Genomic DNA, 19,967 nt, shown 5'->3' on the forward strand with positions numbered 1-19,967 from the left:
GTGGAGAAATAGCATCTGCATTTTATCTAACAAAAATCTGAGGCAGTCCACCTGACCCCACTCACTGGGTTAATGGACACACCTCTTCACTGCCATTACTTTGACTATAGACTATTGTATCTCTGAATAGTCAGCCTAGGAGGCTCATAGAACACAGTTTGTACCCAGGAAAACAGGAAAGGCCTTTGTCTATACTTAAAAAAAAATAAAAAAAAAAGAAGGGGCTAGTAAGTTTAGCTGCTGACAGAAGTCTGCAGTTGTGCAAGGGTAATGAGGACCTAGGTAAGCACCAAGGTCCATGCTCCATGTGTTACGCTGACAGTGCTCTTCTTTCTTAACTTACTCCATAGAGGAGAACTAGACTTTGAAATGATCAGCAGAGAGAGGCATGTTCCTACCTGTACAAAGTACATACAATGTTTCTGACATTGCCCAACAAGAACATTCATGGGGGGGGGGGGGGAAAGGGTAAATTTCAACTAGTTAGGATTTGATCTGCTGCTTGTGTCACACACACAATACATCGTAAGTCTATCTCTCACCTGACTAGTGATGACCCCCAAAGCTGCCTGGCAGACGTTTCCTGGTTATGAACTTCTCACAGCCTCACCTACCCAGTTGGGGCCTGCATCCTGGGCTACAGGATGTGACTTTTGGGGTGCAGAACAGGGCCGCTGTACTGTCCAGGCCATCATCCCTATCTTGTACTTCCCAATCCACACACAATCTTCCTTACTAATTGCCAGGAGATGCTGCAGGATTGCTCTAAGCAGAGAAAGTGATAGACAGGGAAAACACCTGACTTTTGCATGAGGGAGGGGGAGCTAGACACGAAGCGGGCCCACCAACGAGCTCTGGGATCACCAGGGCTCGGCTCATGCAGCACCTGTTTCTTTCCCAACACACCGGAGAAAGTCCAGCCCCATTGGGGTCTTGGTTCCCTTGACCAGCGGGTTTCTCAGTGGCTGGTTGTGGCTGGAGTTTCTGATGGCCTGCACAGTGCTGCTGAGGAGTGGAGGGAGACGGGAGGAAATGGGATGTGGCCAAGGATGGCCATGACTGTCATGGGAGAAAACCGTCAGAATAGTAACAAAAGCCACCACTTCTCTGAGGCCACAGACATAAAACTAGAAGCCCTGGGGCTCGGTATTTAACAAACAAATACAGCTCTAAATCTTTTGGTAGATGAAACAGAAAAGCAAATGTGAAGGCTGTCTGATAGAGTAGAACTAGGTTTTTGGGTTGTTTTGTCTACTTCAGCGTTGAGGGAAGTCTACTCGGTCCACAAATGTGCAGACAGCCACAAGAGGTCATCTCACGGCTGTGCCTTCTACTTCTGAATTCCCCTGGAGCACGTTGCTTCAGTACTGGCAGTCATTCCACTTAACCCAAGTGACGCGGTGGCCAGACCACCAGCAGGCCTCCCCCACGCAACACTGCTCCATCTTGCAGGCGGACCTCAGTCCTTCTTGCCATCCTTCTGTGGCTGACTTTTTGTAGTCCCTAGGTTGTTCCACACTTCTGTGTACAGTAAGGTCCCACAGAAGACAAACGAGGTGCCCAGCCAGTGCCACCGCGTGAAGGGGTTCTGGAAGTACCAGATGGAAACCAGGAGGCTCACAAACTTGCGTAGAGTTACAACGAGCGTGACGGTGAGGGAGGCGCACTCTGTTGTGAGGATGAACACGCCCCGGATGCACACGTACCTGGAGGGGTGGGGTTAAGGTAACTGTAAACTGTACGTGGAGACATGGGACACCTTCTGGAATGAATTCTCAGCTTACATGATCCCGTTTGAAGAAAACACGAGTCTCTTCCACAGATCATCCTGTCTCACCATCCCCTGTATGCATCCCAATTCAAAACTACCTAAAACCCTCCCGTTACTGTTCTGGGTTTGAGGGTGATTTGCTCAGCAGTGTGGTGCTGTCCAGCATCACATGTCTCTCCACCTACTTCTCCTGAAAGACATCATATGGCACTCCCATGAGGTGACTTCAGAAGAACAATCTATTTCACTTATTCCAAGACTTTACAATTTTGATAATGAACTTAAGGTCATTCAAAGTAACTATTTAAAAAGATTCAGTCTTGCTGGGTGCTGGTGGCTCACGCCTATAATCCCAGCTACTCAAGAGGCTGAGATCTGAGGATCAAGGTTCAACAAAGACAGGCAGGGAAGGAAAGTCCGTGAGACTCTTATCTCCAATTAACCACCAGAAAACTGGAAGTGGTGCTGTGGCTCAAGTGGTAGAGCACTCGCCTTGAGCTGAAGAGCTCAGGGACAGCGCCCAGGCCCAAAGTTCAAGCCCCACGACCGACCCCCCAAAAAAATTAAAAAAAAAAAAGTCAATTAATTTGAGATTTCTTTCAGAACTTCTTGGCACTTACGACTGATTTTCAGAAACATCCTAGGATACCACAACACTGCAGGTAGAAATGACAGGTCATTCAGATCGCTCACAATAAAACACTAGGTTGTTTTTCTTTGTTTTGTTTTTTGCCAGTCTTGGGCCTTGAACTCTGGACCTAAAGGCTGTCCCTGAGCCTTGTTGTGCTCAAGGCTAGCATTTTGTGTGTGTGTGTGAGGGGGGGTGGGGGGTGGGGTGGAAGATAAGAGTCTCATGGACTTTCCTGCCTGGGCTGGCTTTGAACAGCTATCCTCAGATCTCAGCCTCCTGAGTAGCTAGGATTATAGGTGTTGTGCCACCAGTGCCTGGCGTAGACTCTAGTTTTTAACAAAGCAATGGGCTCTTCACTTCACTCCTTTGTGTGGCTTCCTGGTCTACTGCACCGCTTCTATCTCTTTTGCTTCTGCAAAGAAGTTCCCTGGATGTGTCTGTCTCCAACTGACTGCAGCAAAAACCAAATTCATGTGCCCACACAGTTAGAAGATATAGCACGAAGGTGACACAAAGATGACAGAGTAATCCAAAGGATACTGAGTGATGACATTCATGAGGAGGTAGAACCACATGACAGGCATTGTCACACTGATGACTGGAACTTGATATAATTCTGCACAGATTAAGAGAGGACATGGTCAGATCACTTTTCTTTTTTGTGGGTCATGGGCTTGAACTCTGAGCCGGGGCCCTGTCCCTCAGCTCTCCAGCTCAAGGTTAGCACTGTACCACTTAAGCCACAGTGCCACTCCTGGTTTTCTGGTGGTTTTTTGGAGATGAGTCTCTCGGACTTTCTTGTCCACCCCGTGGTCAGATTACTTTTGGACAGCTGAACTTTGCATCGTCTGAACAAGGTAACACAGACAAAGCGTAACAAAAATGGCAGCGTTATTTCCCTTGCTAGTCGATTTAGACCAAACATTCTTTTACTTGCCTTGATTTCAGTCTGTATCAGCCACCGTCTGGCTGTGTGGGGACTTGTGGAGCACTTTACAACTATGAGTAATACAGAGCCTTACAAACTTCCTTACACAGTCCCTACTTTTACCATACAGAATTTGGAAAATGGCAGAAGGCACACTGCCCAGGCATAGAGCAGTCATAACTTCGCAACGTTCTTAGATGGTCACTACCATTCTTCAAAATGCGCTTATCCCTGAAGGAACATAAGCTTGATTAGAAAAGTGCTTATTTGTTACGTGTGTGTTCGTTTGTCTGTGAACCACTTTATGGTTATTAAACATCAGAACACCTAGTTTCATTTGTTGACTGACCAGTTATAGTTAATCAAATGGCCCTTTAAAAAGTAATAGCTATGCTGTGCCAGGTGACCCATCCCCTGGGACTCACTGCTACTGAAGAGGCTCTCAAGAACATGGAGGCCAAGGGAAGTTCCCCAGGCTCCAAGAGCCATTGAAGATGCTCAGCCTGAGATTAAATGAATAGAAAAAAAAAAAGACCTATAGGAGGATCAATGGCAAGGCCAGGCTGGGGCTCAGCCCTCTCTTAGCAAATGGGCCCTATGCCCATAATATACTCCTCAATAAAGGGTAGTACCTCATCTCACGTCACCTCCAACCCGCCCCCCCCCCCAAAAAAAAACCCAGTAATAGCTAGCCGGGCACCAATGGCTCACACCTATAATCCTAGTTACTCAAGAGGCTGAGATCTGAGGACTAAGGTCCAATGTCAGCCCAGGCAGGAAAGTCCATGAGACTCTGATCTCCAATTAACCACCAAGTGGATGAGATGAAGAGCTGAGGGATAGAGAGCAGGCCCAGAATTCAAATCTTACCACCAACAGAAAAAAAAAAAAGTAATAGCTAGCTTATTCTGTAGATACTTGAAGCTAATTCTGCATAGCCTTGTTGCTAGTCTAACCTGTAACTAAGAAACAAGGTCTGTCATCATTTGCTACTGTCTTGCTTGGCAACAAGGCAGTGGCAGCCTGTGAGCAGCTCTGCCTTGCACAACAGAAAATTATGTCCAGCCCCTCAGAGCTGGGCTGCTGCCCAACTTTGCAGGGCTCCAGTCTCTGCTGGGTGCTGTTATTGACCCTGTAAAATCTCACTCTATGTTCAAAGGCAAACAGGTAGGCTCCAAAGCAAAATAAAAACTAAAGATACTCTCTTCATTTGCAAATAATCAAGAAAGCTTATAAGAGCTTCTGCTGCTCTAACTACCAATTAGCAGCACTATCTACACTTCCGGAAGTTCAGAGGGGGAAAGATAACTGACAAAAATGTAAAACAGACAAACAAGAAATCCCTTGGAAACTGGGAGGCAACTCGGCCATATAACCTTACACTCACCAGACTTGTTGAACAGAACTGCATGGTCGTAAATATCAGAAGCCAAGAAAATAAAACCAGGAAGTGGAAGGGCGTGCTAGAGAAAGAAATAGTTTACAGAAAGCTAAATTGAAAAATAATCACAGTATTTGAGAATAATCACAGTAGCTTTACCTACTATGTTGAAAGCTAGAAAGGTGATAAATATAAAGCACATCTAGTTAGACTTAATTGACTGTATCTAGTGTCTTTGTCCCTTTGACCCTGTACATCACCCCCAAGTATGGACATTGCTCTTAGCATTCTAGGGTTAGAATGGACAAAGCCAAGCAAGCAAAGAACCAGCATCCTTTCCTCTTCTAAAGGCGGGGGAGAAATGTAAACAGTCTTCTGCCAAAAGGATTTGCCACAGTTTACTATTTTTAAGAAAGGTTAAGCAAACATACTATAAATAAGGAGTATGTTGGCAGGTTTTAGAGAACTTAGAAATGAGTGGGAAAGAAATCTGAGATCAAGCTGAGGTGAGGGGAGAGGCCAGAGTAGGAAGAGGAGAAAGAAAGGGACAGTAGGTAAGCCGAGCTAACGTGCTTGACCACAAACATCTACCCCACTAGGACAGTAGTAATGAAGCTGGGGTAATACTTCCCGAGCAGTCACTATGTACCCAGGATTTTCTAAACCAAAGGCGCAAGCCAAATAGGAGGTTCAACATTAAGCTCTGGGCATATTCCAATAGCAAAGAGGGAGAAAGAAGAGGATAACTCTAAGAGGTGTTAGTTCTGTACTTCATGTTCTCAGATACACATAATTAGCTCATTAAACTAGCCTATGAATAAACCCTTCTGGGGCGATGTGGGCCTCTGGACTCTCTCTCCCTAAGATGTCCATATATGTCCCGCTGGCCTGCTGCTTTTGGAACTGATTTTTCCTTTCCAGGTTTCCATGTTGGGTTGAACCTGATTTTATCCACAAGAATGCTGAGGCTGGAGGAGCTTCTCATCCCTTTGTGTTGCTCTTGGTTAACAGCCATTTAACCTGCAGATCCTGAGCTCCTCCTGTAGACAACTATGATTTAGCACCCTACCTGAAGTACTATAGTCTGTGGCTCTGGAACCTGTTCATTGAAAATAATCTGATCTTCCAACTATATCAGAATCTCACGCGAGCTAGCATAGTGCAGAGCAGGAGTTTCATCTTGTTCAGATTAAGAAGTTGCTTACATTGTAAAATAAAGCCTCCTTGGAGTGTTTCCCAAATTGTTTGTATAGTGTTTCTTGGAATATACCCATCCTGGCTGACATCAGCAGAGCAAACGTCAGTGCTCCAATACCTAGAAAACAAATATTGGTTAGAAGACACCAGTGTTTGTTACTTTCCACATTTTCCTACTGAAGGGCTGGGGAGTGGGGATTCACACATGTAATCCTAGCTATTCAGAAACACAGATCTGGAAGGTTGTGGTTTGAGGCCAGGCCAGATAAAGTCCCTATCTCAACAAATGTGCCAAAGGTGGTGGCATACATCTGTAACCCCAGCTTCACAGGAGGCACAGGTATGGCAAACACAGTCTGAGGCTGTCTCTGGCAAAAATGATAGATCCTATCTGACAAATAATCTAAAAGCAAGAAAGGCTAATGAAGTAGGTCAAGTGTCAGAGCATATGCCTAGAATGAGGTCTTGAGTTCAAGCCCCAGCATTGAGTATAGATAGATAAGATAGATAGATTATTCACAGCTTGAAAATACTATAAACTAATAATAGAACTTGTACAAAAACTTAGAATTAAAAATTAACAGTATTACCCCCTAATTCTTTATAGTTTTCTATAGCTCTCCTACATACTTATTTGTATATACTTTTTATTATATTTTCTTGCCAGTCCTAGGGCTTGAACTCTGGACCTGGTCACTATCCTTGAGCTTCTTTTTGCTCAATGCTAGCACTTTATCACTTGAGCTACAGCACCATTTCCAGCTGTCTCTGAGTATTTTATTGGCAATAAAGTGTCAAGGACTTTCCTACCAGGGCTGACTTCAAACTGCAATTCTCAGATCTCAGCCTCCCAAGTAGCTAGGATTACAAGTTTGAGCCACCAGTGCCCAGCTTGTACATACATTTTTATATCTTGCCTTTCCTACAACTTTTTTCCTTCAAATCCTTTATTAATTTTTCAAAGTATGATTTAGTGACTGTATATTATTCTATTACATGATTGCACCATACTTAAATATCTTATAATAAGAGTTAATCCAAATAATTATACTGTATACAAATATTTAAATGCCAATTATCTTATTCTTTAGCATAAATTCTCATAAACTACTGATTTGAAGGTTGTAGACGTTTGAAAATCCCGATGCCCCATGTTTTCCTACAAAGGCTATGCCAATTACAGTTCATACAAAAACAGTTGTCTTACTGACCCTTCAGTAGCCATGAAAATAATCACTTATCATCTTGCCAATATGACTGGCCCAAAGTAGAAAGGTATTTTTTTATTTTAATGTGCATTTCTTTGATTATAGGATTAGTGAGGTTGATGTAAGATTAGTAGACATTATTTCTTCCTTATTAATTGAGTAAAGTATGCTTTCTAATAGCTTACAGAGATCTTTCTATGTTAAGAATAGTCATCTGAACAGCTAAAGCTTGAAGCCAAGAGTAAGAGGGACATGGTTCTTTCATTGATATTTCACTTCCATTGGGTCAGTTTTAATCTATTCTTGTTATTACCAAAAACACCAAGAAAGACACGGATTCTTTTGTTAATAAACACATTTCTTGAATACTAAAGTTCAGAGGTATATGGTCCCAAGTGCCCTCTCTTTTATGGCATAATTTGTTTAGCCTAAGTTTCTCACCAACAGACATGTCCCTTGCGAAATCTCAGCAAACACAACTGCAGAGGCCGTGAGCTTTGTTTTAATTACTATACTTGCCTAGTAACCACCATGCAAATGCCCGGAATCCATCGTTCTCACTCAAGGTGGACTGGGAAGTCTAGGACAGAAGAAAATACACTAGGTAGAGGCCAGAACTGTATGGAATGTGCTGAGATGTAAGAGGACCCATTGCCCTTCTACTCCTGTCTTTCAGAGATCTGAGCCCTTGCGTTAAACCTTTAAGTCGTGTTACAGTTCATAAATGGGTGGTCAATGGGCCCCAATGGCTAGAAGTGACTATGGATGATTTGAGAACCGATTCTTACCACCTGTTTTGCTGACATGAAGGTGCAAATAAATATCCCTGTGGACACCAATGCAATGGAGGTATATCTGAAAATGCTGTATCTGGAAAAAAAATAAGAACAAAAACATCTTAGGAGAGTAAATACATACAGTTCCAAATATTTACAGTCAGATGATACATGCAAGTATGAATCACTAGAATATCACTGCGAGAAGTGCTTCACAGTTGTTCACACGAATATGTACCTTCATGAGGGAAACACGATGCTGGGAGGTTACATTTTTCCTTGGTGTTGTTTACAACAGCTTACAGCCAACCATGCCAACAGATGGATTGTTTCATCAGAAAGCAACAAAAAAAGACTGGGACCAGTGGCTTTTCTCGCTGTTCTGGGGCTCAAACTGAGTCATAACACACATGCCACTCAAGAGGAACAAGAGACTATGAAGCTCAAGGAGCACGATTCAATACTTACGAAATCATTAATGTTCCTTCTCTGGGGAAGGCATTTCTTTAATGTAAGTCTCTGAATAATTTAGGTGTTTTTTGGAAACGCTGATATACTGTAGTTAAAGTGATACGTGTATGGAGGTAGAACTATTAGCAGCAATTATAGTAACATGTCACAGTACAAAAATACTATCATTACCATCTTTCTTAGATTTTTAGTGGTCAAGTGACAGGTCTCAGGAAAGTGCTGGAAGAAATTAAAATTTATAAAGGGCATGCTTAAGATTTGGTGTTTCAATTCTGGAATGTGGAGCACAAAGTATAAACCCAAAGGGCTGTTGTCCGAGACAAAAAGACAAGATGCTAGTTAATTACATTAGATAGTTAACTTACATAAGTTCCTGCTCTGTGGGTGATTATACACAGAAAGAGATTATAAATACTTTTTAGTCTTTTCTTTCTTTTTATTTATTTTATCCTTATCTTAAGTAGTTATACAAAGGGGTTTCAACTCAACAAATCAGTTTATAAGTATAATGCATCTTGATCAATGTTATTTCTTCCATTACTTAAGATGACACACTCAAGTCACTAAAGGAACCAGATGTTTGCAAAACACTAATGGCATTTTAAGGAACTATCAAGAGAAGCAAGTTCCTTTCAGGATAAGTTCTTTGTATCCCTATTAGAACTAAAATCAAAGGTTGAGAAGGACAGTTCCTTCTCAAAGGGAATTCAATGCTGCAACAAACACAACGGTCATTTCCAGTATCTGATCTTCACAAATGTTTGCTCAAATACACAGAACCCAGAAAAGAAAAACTGATCTGGGAAATGAGAAGCCTCAGGAGAAAAAGTGCCCATGATAAGGAGCCTAGTGACATGGGACAATGGTCCCTGCCATGACATGGCCTTGGGTAAGAGCTCCAGGTTACGACATTTTGAACTAACAGCCAGTATAGAGAGTTCTAATACTGAGGCGGAGTACTGAACATATTGAAAAGGTGTCATCATGAGCTTACACAATTTTGGGCTTAGCAAGGACAGCAAATTTCTTCCTAAAAGTTTCTATATCGTATGTGCTGTCTCTCTTTTTTGGCAGTGAGAAGCGAGACTCAGAATGAAGATACATCCAAGAAGCATCCTTGGTACTTCTGCCTTTTTCCGCCTCTAATACAGAGAGTGACATTGGTGGTTGTTACAGAGAACCAGCCTGAACCTGTCCTTCCATCTTCATGGCTACTGGGCCTTTGCTGGGAATTCTTAGTACATGTGACAATTCTCCAGTCATTAAGTTATACCAGTAAGCATCTGCTAGGACAGGAGTGTCCCACAAGACAGATGTACTGCAAGAAATGTTCTGTGATCTGGGTTTTCCAAATTTGGCTGCCACCAGCCATGTGTGGCTACTGAGCCTTTAAAATACAACAAGTCAAATGGAGAAACTAAGTATTTCACTTTATTTTATCTTAAAAAAACTTAAATGTAAATGGTCACATGAGGTTAGTGGAAGCCATATTGATCAGCTAAATTCTCTATCAATTGGTTCCACAGACTGACCTGGCACTAATGCTTTAGCTCTACACCGAGTCACAGGAAGGGCTGAGACCTCAGGAACCTTCATGACTATGCATCATTTTAGAGGAAAGAACTAAGAAAAAAGGTAGATGGCCAAGAGCAAGCTTATACACTGAGGGAAAAGAAACCCAGCATTCCTAGGGATATACAGCTTACCTTTTCTTCAAAATGATAATTCCCAGAATCATGCTAGCAATTAGAGAACCCTATAAAAGGAGACAAGAGTAAGAGTTTTAGTGCACCAGGAAAAGAACACAGCATAATTCAACAGGAATACTAACATGAATACTGAGAAAACATGGGATGAAGGAAGTTAGTACAAAAAAATTAATGAGGTTCAGATGTTTTTATGATGGCAAAAAGTACAGCCCACAATGCTTTTCATTAATCACATATTTAGGCCTGAGATCAGTAAAAGAGAGCCATCCACTTTCACAATTCTTTTTTTTTTGGGGGGGGGGGGGGTCTGGTCGTGAGGCCTGAACTCTGGGCCTGGGCGCTGTCCCTCAGCTCTTCAGCTCAAGGCTAGCGCTCTACCACTTGAGCCACAGCGCCACTTCTGGCTTTTTTCTTTTTGCTTATGTGGTGCTGAGGAATCGAACCCAGAGCCTCATGAGTGCAAGGCAAGCGCTCTACCACTGAGCCACCTTCCCAGCCCCACTTTCACAATTCTTTTAGCCTTGTTCTTAGATAAATGCTCAGCATTCACAAACCTATTTTTCTAGCCTAGATTTCACTTATTAGAAGACATTTCTGCTTCTGCCATAAATTCGGTCTATCTGCTTGCTTTTGCTTTTCAGAGGAGCACTTACGGATCGGAATATCATATGCAGGGGCATGGCGATGTTGAGGTTGAGGGCATAGTTGTTCACCACACTGACAGTGAAGAACATGGTCACCATGATGGCATAGTACCTGTAACACAGAGAACAGCACCTCGCACAACTCTAACATTTCAAGATGATCAATTATAGAGGGAAAGAGGTATGAGTGGGTGGGAGTTCAAAAGTATTTTGCTCATTTCTTCTCTATTAAAAGACCACTAACTTAGCTGGGCGCTGATGGCTCATGCCTGTAATCCTAGCTACTCAGGAGGCTGAGATCTGAGGATCGCAGTTCAAAGCCAGCCTGGGCAGGAGAGACCGTGAGACTCCTATCTCCAATAAACCACCAGAAAACCGGAAGTGGCTCTGTAGCTCAAGTGGTAGAGCGCTCGCCTTGAGCTGAAGAGCTGAGGGACAGCACCCAGGCCCAGAGTTCAAGCCCTATGACCCACAAAAAAATAAAAAATAAAAAAAATAAAAAAAAAATAAAAGACCACTAACTTGTGAATCAAATACTAAGGCATATAAAACTATTCCACAAAGTCAGAGAAACATGGGAAGAGCTTGAATCACCAGAGACTTTGCAGAAATATTCGTCTAATTTGTTAAGTACACAACCTGAAAGGAGGTGTTAAAAATGTTACTGGGCCCTGGTGACTCATGCCTATAACCCTAGCTACTCAGGAGGCTAAGATCTGAGAATCACTGACCAAAGGCAGCTTGTGTGGGAAAGTCCATGTGACTCTGTATCTCCCAAAAAAGCTACGAGTGGAGCTGTGGCTTAAGTGGTAGGCCTGAGTTCAAGCCCCAGGGCCACGCACACACACAAATGTTACTTAATAATTATCTATAGGGTTTTTTCAAGAGGTGCCCTGGTGGCTGGGAAGGTGGCTCAGTGGTAGAGTGCTTCTCTTGCATGCATGAGGCCCTGGGTTTGATTCCTCCATACCACATAAGCTGAAATAGCTGGAAGTGGTGCTGTGGCTCAAGTGGTAGAGCACTAGCCTTCAGCTGAATTGCTGAGGGACAGTGCCCATACCCAGACTTCAGGCCCCATGACCAAAAAAAAAAAAGGTGCAACAATACTACTTAGCATATCTTATAACTATACCATCACAGGGAATGCGATACACAACTACTACAAATTTGTGTTCACATCACTTTTCCTCTTTTTCTGTTTGGTTGTTTTGCTACAATGTTTCACTATACACTCAGTTGGACCACAAGATCCTTTTGTCTCCACCTCTGAAGAGCTGGAATTGCTGGGATTACAGGCATACACCACTGTGCTCGGCTAAATTATGCCTTCTGACTGACCCCATTATTCCTCTCGTCCCCCCAACACACACTATTATCTCCATCACAGTTATTTTACCTGTAATGGACAGGATTTTTATCCTAAAAGTGGGCTCCCCAGAGTCTCAAAATATATTAACTTTTAAATTGAATTATTCTGCGGATATCTTCGATGTAAGTCTGAGAAAAGAACATCACATACAGCCATAACCTCTCAATTTCTTTAAAAAAGACCAAAAGCTAGACACTTCACCTTATTGGGATAGCTGGAGGCTTCCTTCCCAAATCAGCTTCAAAGAAGAACCCTTCTATAGCAATAAATAAGAATTGTGCAAATGTCACGATGTTCCCACATCCTGGATGCTTCCTGTACAGTGAACAACAAAAAGAAAAAATAAGGCACAAAAAGTGAGATAACTGGCATTAAAATGTGTTATATTTATAGTTCCAAAATAATAGGAAGGCTAGATTGCTGTGGTCCACTGTCTTTCCTTACCTTGGCTTTTGTATGGATCATGTGTATTTAGCACCATGCTTCCTCACTTCATTCTTCCTTGAGTATGGCAGGCCCTGAGTGATAATTACTCTGCCACCTTCATAACTAAAACTGTGGTACAGCTCATTTAACCAAAGGCCTTTAATCAGAGGCCTAGTCAGCTTAGGTAGCAAAACTGAAGTTGGATACATGCTGGAATTTCTCCTGGAATGTTCATATATCCCTCCTGACCAGGTGCTGACAAGCAGCTTACTTTAGATAGTGTCCCCAGGGACTCAAAAACTGGCCCCTGGAATAGGGGGAAATCCCACTGTTTTAAAGTGAGGGAGAGATATACTTCTCTGCATATAAGCCAGCAAATAGTACATCGATGGAGAGGTAACTAAGATAAATAGGTCTAGAAAGGGTCCTAGGGTTTGGGAACAATAAATCAAGGACTGAGAAACATGGCTAGAACATACTCCTCTCCACAACCCTTCATGCCATATTTCAAATCTACTAGGCAGTCAAGAAACAGTTGTGTAATTCAGCTGCTCCTATTCAGCGATCTATCTAACAGCTGGGGAGTCTTCCATGCTATTAGGAACAAGATTACAAAGCAGAAATACTCCTTCTAACATCTTCCCTGGGAACCCTGTGAAAATGAGTTTTGTGAGATGTTGCCTGTTTTGTTGAGCTTGTCCTCCATTCAGCCAAGTTCAATCACCAGAAATTGCCAGCTAAAGCCCCCTAACTGGGTCCTTGGTTCCTCTAGGAATTGGGGAACCAATGACATGAGTTAGCAGAAAAGCAGCCAATCAGGGAACTGCAGCTTTAAAGAACTTGCACATAGCAAGGAAGCTGATGAACCAATACCTGCCTGGTGGCAGGCCGCCACAAAAGAATAAGGAGAAAAAAATGAGGAAATAAGGGTGAGAAAGACTCAATCTTACCAGAAACAGGAGACCACCAATCAAGAAAACCATCCAATTCTTACTATTTAACTCAAAGTGGGCTGGGAATGTGGCTTAGTGGTAGAGTACTTGCCTAGCATGCATGAAGTCCTGGGTTCAATTCCTCAGTACCACATAATATAAAAAGCCGGACTGGTGCTGTGGCTCAAGTGGTAGAGTGCTAGCCTTGAGCAAAGTAGCTCAGGGACAGTGCCAAAATATACAAATTATTAAACACACTCATCAGGCATAAAAATAGACAACTCAGGCATAAGCCATTTTGTAGCAAGTGAGGTTTAACCACTGTAAGCACACTGTTGTTACTCTTTCTTAAACTCTTTGACTATGAACATGTCTTTGAAATCTATTCCATTATATGTAATTCAACATTTTTTTTTCAGTGTTTCTTGTGTTCAACAGACAAGGTTACATTTTGCAGGAACCCATAAATAAGCATGTAAGACCTTTATCTCATCTAAGGAGCTAATTAAAACCATTATACCAGAGACAGAAGGAGAAAAAAATCTAATGCTAGGTGGTTTGTAGCAACAGTGCTTTCCAGTTTTGTCCTGGATGCTCTTTATAAACTCACAGGTGCCTGAAGATGTGCCCTCTCCCAGTTCTGATTAAATTGATCAAGGCAAAGACCCTTGCAATGAGAACTTCAAAAGCTTCCCAGGTTGAGAGCCACTGATATTGATGTGGGGGAAGGACCAATGGTTTGTGTGTATATTTGCGTGTATTTAAATGTGCTGGTACTGATCTTGTGTGGTTGGAGGGCTGAGACCTACTGTGCTCCACAATGGTTAAATTTACTGACAGGCAAGGTAGGTGCTGATGATTCATGCCTGTAATCCTAGCTACAGAGGAGGCTGAGATCTGAGGATCAAGGTTCAAAACTAGCCAGGGCAGGAAAGTCCAGGAGACTCTTATCTCCCATTAACCATCTGAAAAGTGTAAGGAGAGCTGTGCCTCAAGGGGTAGAGCACCAGTATTAAGTAAAACAGCTAACAGACAGTGCCCAGACCCTGAGTTCAATCCCTAATACAGGCACTTACACACACACACATACACACAATAAACGGGCAAGATTCACCCTGTTACTATATGAAAATAGAAACTAATCAATTTATCTAAATTCAGTTTTCTTATCTTTAAAATGGAAACAGTATTCGTATTTAAATGGAATTATATCACTAGTTTGTTTATTGCTGAATAAATAAGTGAGTCTCAGAAAAGCACTTAAACAATGTGTGCTACAAGCACTGAGAGAGGCAGACTGTAAGCCTAACTACTTCAGAAAGTGAGATCTAGGGAATGCTGTTCAAAGCCAGCCCAGGCAGATATATCTAAGAGACGTTTTGTTGTTGTTGGATGTGGGGCTTGACTTGGGCCTGGCTACTATTCTTGAGCTCTTTTGCTCAAGGATAGCCCTGTACCACTTTGAGCCAGAGTACCACTTCCGGTTTTCTGCTAGTTAATTGGAGATAAGGGTCTCATGGATTTTTCTGCCCAGGCTGGCTGTGAACCGCAATCCTTAGATCTCAGCCTCCTGAGTAGCTAGGATTACAGGCATGAGCCACAGGTATTCAGCTTCTTAGTTTTTAATAGGGTCTCACATTTATGGTCAGTCCAGTTTGGACTTAAGTGTCCTATTTATGCTTGCCCTGAGACTGGGATAACAGGCATTGTGTCACCACAGCCAGCTGTTATCTAGGAAACTTTTTGCCCAGCCTGGAACCATGAACCTCTCAATCTCAGACTCAGTGGTTAGGATTACAAGTATAAACCCCCTGCTCTACCCAACCCAGTATTTTAAAAACAAGCTAAGCAAGTTTTTGTACTGTTGTATAGTTAGCTCTCAGGGGATTTATTTTAACTTGAATAATTCAGTTTAAAGCTTCAGAGTAAGAATTTGAAATGTATTTTTTTTGCAAGTCTTTTGCACTCTCAAACCTACTCTTCAGAAACTGAAGACGGCATCTCTTTGATTCTCTTTGGCAAGAATCCAAGTTTATTTATTTATTTAAAATAACTTGAGAGATAACAAATTGAGCAGATAAGTTTATGCCTTTTGTAATTATTTTCTAGATATAAAAAACTTCCTTAGTCGGGCACTGGTGGCTCATGCCTGTAATCCTGGCTACTCAAGAGGCTGAGATCTGAGGATCACAGTTGAAAGCCAGCCTGGGCAAGGAAAGTCTGTGAGACTCTTATCTCCAATAAACCACTCAGAAAACCAGAAGTGGCACCGTGGCTCAAGTGGTACAGTGCTCACCACTTGAAGAGCTGAGGGACAGAGCTCAGGTCCAGAGTTCAAGCCTCACAACCGACAAAGAAAAAAGTCCTTATTCAATTCCACATCTGCCTTCTGGATGAAAAGTTATGTGGGAAAAATAAAATAAAATGCTTCCAACTATTTTCCTGATGTAAGATATGCAATACATTGCCTAGTTTGCCTAGTTAGCTAAAGTGTGTTTATCTTATTTGCAGGGTAGAATATAAACTCCTCAGTGAGTGAATAGGCCTTCATGCACTTCTGTGTGTCTGCCTAGTACAGTGACAGCTTACAATTTTTTTTTTACTGGTCTCAATTATACAATTAGAAAGGAAAAAAAAACCCTGAATTTGTTTTCTACTTTGGAAAGATGGTTAAAACTGTCCTTTTCTTTCAGCCAGTCACTTTACCTTTTACATTTAGAATTCTGCTTTGTGCTTATAATGGCACCTAAGTGCTCCAATACCAATACACAAAGCACAGCTCCAGCCCTATAAAAATTTATAAGTTTCCCATGGTGATGGCCTAAGATTAAAATCACAAATTTCAAGGTCATATTTAGAAATTAAGCTTAGAGACCATCTGGCTTAAGCAGGTCTTACTTTAGTTTTCTGTAAGAGAAGCAATTGTGTAAAGCTGCTGTTCAGTCTGGTGTAAAGTTGAGTTGATTAATAAACCTTAGTAATCTCAAATCAAGAAGTTTTACTTCCTTTACTTTATGAAAACCTACCACTGTATATAAAAATATAGATTTGCAAAGAAGATAAATAAGGAGTGATGATTCACTTGAGTGGTGATTTACTTATAAGTTATTTGAGGATTCTGGAATAGAAGTACCTATAAACATTTTTAAAATGTAGATTTATCTCCAGTTTTCTGAAATATATCATAAAACAAAGTATACCTGTGCTGAAACAAAGTTGCAAGAGAGAAAGGTAAGCCAACTACCAGTGTACCTCAGGTGATCCTCACACATCTCATTTAATCCTTCAAGACCTTTTAAGTCCGATAGAGCTCTGGTTCCCTTTGACAGCTTAAGTAATTTAGCCAAGGGCCCATAAACTAGTAAAAGGAGGCTTCAGTTGTTAGCATATTCTGACATCCTACAGTCTTTCTCAAGATTTAATAGCATACGCAACACAAATATTACACTATTACTTTCTGACTTCCATTTCCACCTGGTGTGATTATATCACTTTATACTATATAGTTATTATGTCATATTATATATAATATGTATTATATAATATTATATATACATATTAAGTATATTATATACATTTCCAAAGTGGCATTCCTTTCAAGTGTATCAGAATTATAGCCGGATATACTTGTTTCATTTCATATCCGTCACTATCTACTCCCAAGACAAATAATAAATCTGTATCAACATTTCCTGCATGATAAAATTTCAAGCTCTGGAAAAGCAAAACTTAACCCTTTACAGAGCAAAATGTATGTCAACTGGTTGCTTCAGAATAACTTTAGTCGATGATATCAATGAGTAATAAAGTACATTTCTTCTAGATACCACATGACAAATTGGATGACCGAAATCTATGGGCTGTTCATGTTCAAAAACAATGGAGAGGGAAGTGGAGGTGTTGTTCAAGTGGTAGAGGCTAGCCTTGACTGAATAAAGATAAGGGACAGGATCCAATCCCCATTACTAGAGTGTGCACACATGTGGGTAGGTGCGTGTGCGTGCATGCACACACACACACAGGCACACACACACACACACACACACACACAGGCACACATACACAAAATGACAGGGAAATGGAAAAAGGTTTGTGCTAGGAATTTAGACTCTTGTATTCCAGTTCTTGCTTTGTCACTTACAAGTTGTCAAAGGCAACCTAAGTTCCCTTTCTGAAAAACTAACTATAATTCTTTTTCTTGTTTTGGCCAATACTAAGGTTTGAACTTGGGTGCTGTCCCTCCCCTTTTTCACTCAAGGCTGGCACTCTACCACTTGAGTCATAGCTCCACTTCTGGCTTTTTGCTGTTTAAGAGATAAGAGTCTCACAAACTTATCTGCCCTGGCTGGCTTTGAACAGCAATCCTTAGACCTCAGTGTTCTTACGATTACAGACATGAGTCACTGGCACTCAGCTAAGAACTGTAATTCTTAAACATAGGTTTGTTCACATAGTCAGTGGAGATAATAAATAGGTTCAGAAACATGAAACCTGGTATTATTATGTTACAGCTGAGGTTGGGAAGGAAGAGTTCAGACAGGCTAGGTAACTTGAAGGCCACAAAGCCAATGGATGATGGAACCAAGAGTGAAATTCTTAACTTTGAACTTTTAAGTCCTGAGCCTTTCCCACTCCACCTGCTGTCTTCTGTAAAGCTTCTGGCCCTGAACTTTGCACATTCTTACTCAACCTTATTTCCCAGACACCTCCACAAAGCCAACCTGCTTCTCTAAGGGGAAATGTCTCAGTCATTCTCAATGTAAGGCTCCTAGAGCATGCTTCCCAATTAAAAACAAAACAAGAAACAAAAAACCACATCACGGAAGCTGGAAACGCGCCTGGGTCATTTTGACCTATCCTCTACATACAATTATTATCTTTCTATATTGTTGAGATGTGTGTATGGGCAAAGTGCCTTAACACTGTTGAAGGCCAATATAAACAGATCGTTCTGTGGGGCATTTGGAAACAGATGAAACTGCAGCGTGGGCAAACAAGGATGGCTGTGTACTACTACTGTCTGAAAGTTTTGCTCAAGTCAGGCATGTGCTATTATTAACTGGCCCCAGAAAGGCTTGAATTGGTAGGAAGAAGGGGGGGGGGGGAGAGAGAGAAGGCGGGGAGAAGGAGAGAATAGAGATGGGGAGAGGTGAGAGGGAAAGAGGAGGGAGAGGGAAAGGGGGAGAGGAGAGAGGGGGCTTGGCAAAGGAACATAATAAGTTCATGCCCCCCACCCCCTGCTCCCTACTGACCTTGGATCAGTCATCTGAAAAACTTTCCAGAATCCTTCCAAACCCCTACAGTGTTAACGGGGGGGGGGGGGGGGGGGGGGGGTGGAAGCACTACCCAGAGTGTCGGCCTCACTGGGATGCTGTGAACTCGTTGGACGGGATGGGCAGCGCTGCGCAGCACAGACGACCCGGCAGCTCCCGCGGGGTCCCAGGCAGCCAGGCGCGAGCGGGGCTCGGGCTGCGGCGCCCCGGGGCCCGCGCGGGAGCGGCGCGCTGGGGACCGGCGGGGGGCGGCCGAAGCCGGGGGGGGTCTTCAGAACCGCCCCGGGGGTCCCGGAGGTCCCGGGGTCCCGGGCCCGGCCGAACGAGGGGCTCACCGGACCAGCAGCTCCAGGAAGACCACGTTGCTGCAGCAGCCCGCGAACACCAGGCCCACCGCGAAGGCCGGGCGCATGGCCGGTGCAGGCCCCGGGGAGCGAGCGCGCAGGGGAAGCGCCCGTCTAGATCAAACCGCTACCCCCGGCCAGCCAGCGCCGCACATCGCCGCCGTCCCGAGCGCCCCTCTCCGCGGGGTCCGCCGCGGTCCTCACTCTCCTCCCGGGACACCGCCCGACACTCGAAGCCGAGGAGCTGTAGTTCGCCGTCAGTCCCGGCCCCATTCATCCGAGGGGGCGTCCGAGCCTCAAGAGGACTACAAATCCCAGCATGCCACGCGCCCTTACGTCAGTAGGGGACAAGTCGCGCCTCTGCTCGGCGGCCTCACTAGAGGAGCCGGGACTAGCATCTCGTGAGTATCGCGTGATCAGCTGCCTTGAGGCCTGCTGGGAAGTGAAGTTCCACGGCTGTCAAGGTCCTTGGTTGATGGAGAACTACAAATGAGAACTTTTTGTTAACTAGAGGAGCTGCAGACCTATGGCGGGTCGGTAGAGGTGCATGGCATCTGAAACACGAGCTCATTAGTCTCCCCAGCGTAGAAATGCCTCTGAATTCACCTCTAGAAAACCATGGTTGGGCCGAAAGTTCTGAGGTTGGCCTTGGCTTATCAGCACTGTGTCTCTGAGCCTCAATCTCAAGTCAGGTAAAGATGGGAACAGCAATGCCCACTTCGCCTGGTGGTTGTAAGAGTTAGACAAACAAAGATCAAACATGTTCTGTGCCTTGAGCCACCATTCCCCTCATCTCAAATACAGGGAGGAGCCACTATGATGCCCCGCTTAAGCAAAGCTTTTAAAAGTCGTTTTTTACTTACATTCTGTAAGTGTGAACTTGGTTGTTTCATGCTAATTACAAGCT

The 19,967-nt window shown here is 43.1% G+C and overlaps 1 protein-coding gene and 1 long non-coding RNA gene across 2 annotated transcripts; one reads left to right on the forward strand and one right to left on the reverse strand.

Annotated features, from left to right (window-relative positions):
• The first annotated feature begins 1,233 nt into the window (after positions 1 to 1,233).
• On the forward strand, positions 1,234 to 15,023 carry LOC122121845. The gene is made up of 3 exons (XR_006150042.1): positions 1,234 to 1,323; positions 3,351 to 3,353; positions 15,010 to 15,023. It is a non-coding gene; the product is annotated as an uncharacterized LOC122121845 (long non-coding RNA).
• Positions 1,317 to 19,390, reverse strand: Slc35b4 (solute carrier family 35 member B4). Its single transcript, XM_042696040.1, has 10 exons — positions 19,052 to 19,390; positions 12,287 to 12,400; positions 10,726 to 10,828; positions 10,070 to 10,119; positions 7,905 to 7,986; positions 7,636 to 7,696; positions 5,917 to 6,026; positions 4,718 to 4,793; positions 2,943 to 3,018; positions 1,317 to 1,706 (listed from the first exon to the last, which is right to left on the reverse strand). The coding sequence occupies exons 1-10, from the start codon at positions 19,126 to 19,128 to the stop codon at positions 1,460 to 1,462; spliced, it is 996 nt and encodes a 331-aa protein (XP_042551974.1). The 5' UTR covers positions 19,129 to 19,390; the 3' UTR covers positions 1,317 to 1,459.
• Between the last annotated feature and the right edge of the window lie 577 nt (positions 19,391 to 19,967).

This window comes from Dipodomys spectabilis, unplaced genomic scaffold (genome assembly GCF_019054845.1).
Source record: "Dipodomys spectabilis isolate Male_0828 unplaced genomic scaffold, ASM1905484v1 ptg000197l, whole genome shotgun sequence".
NCBI lineage: Eukaryota > Metazoa > Chordata > Mammalia > Rodentia > Heteromyidae > Dipodomys > Dipodomys spectabilis.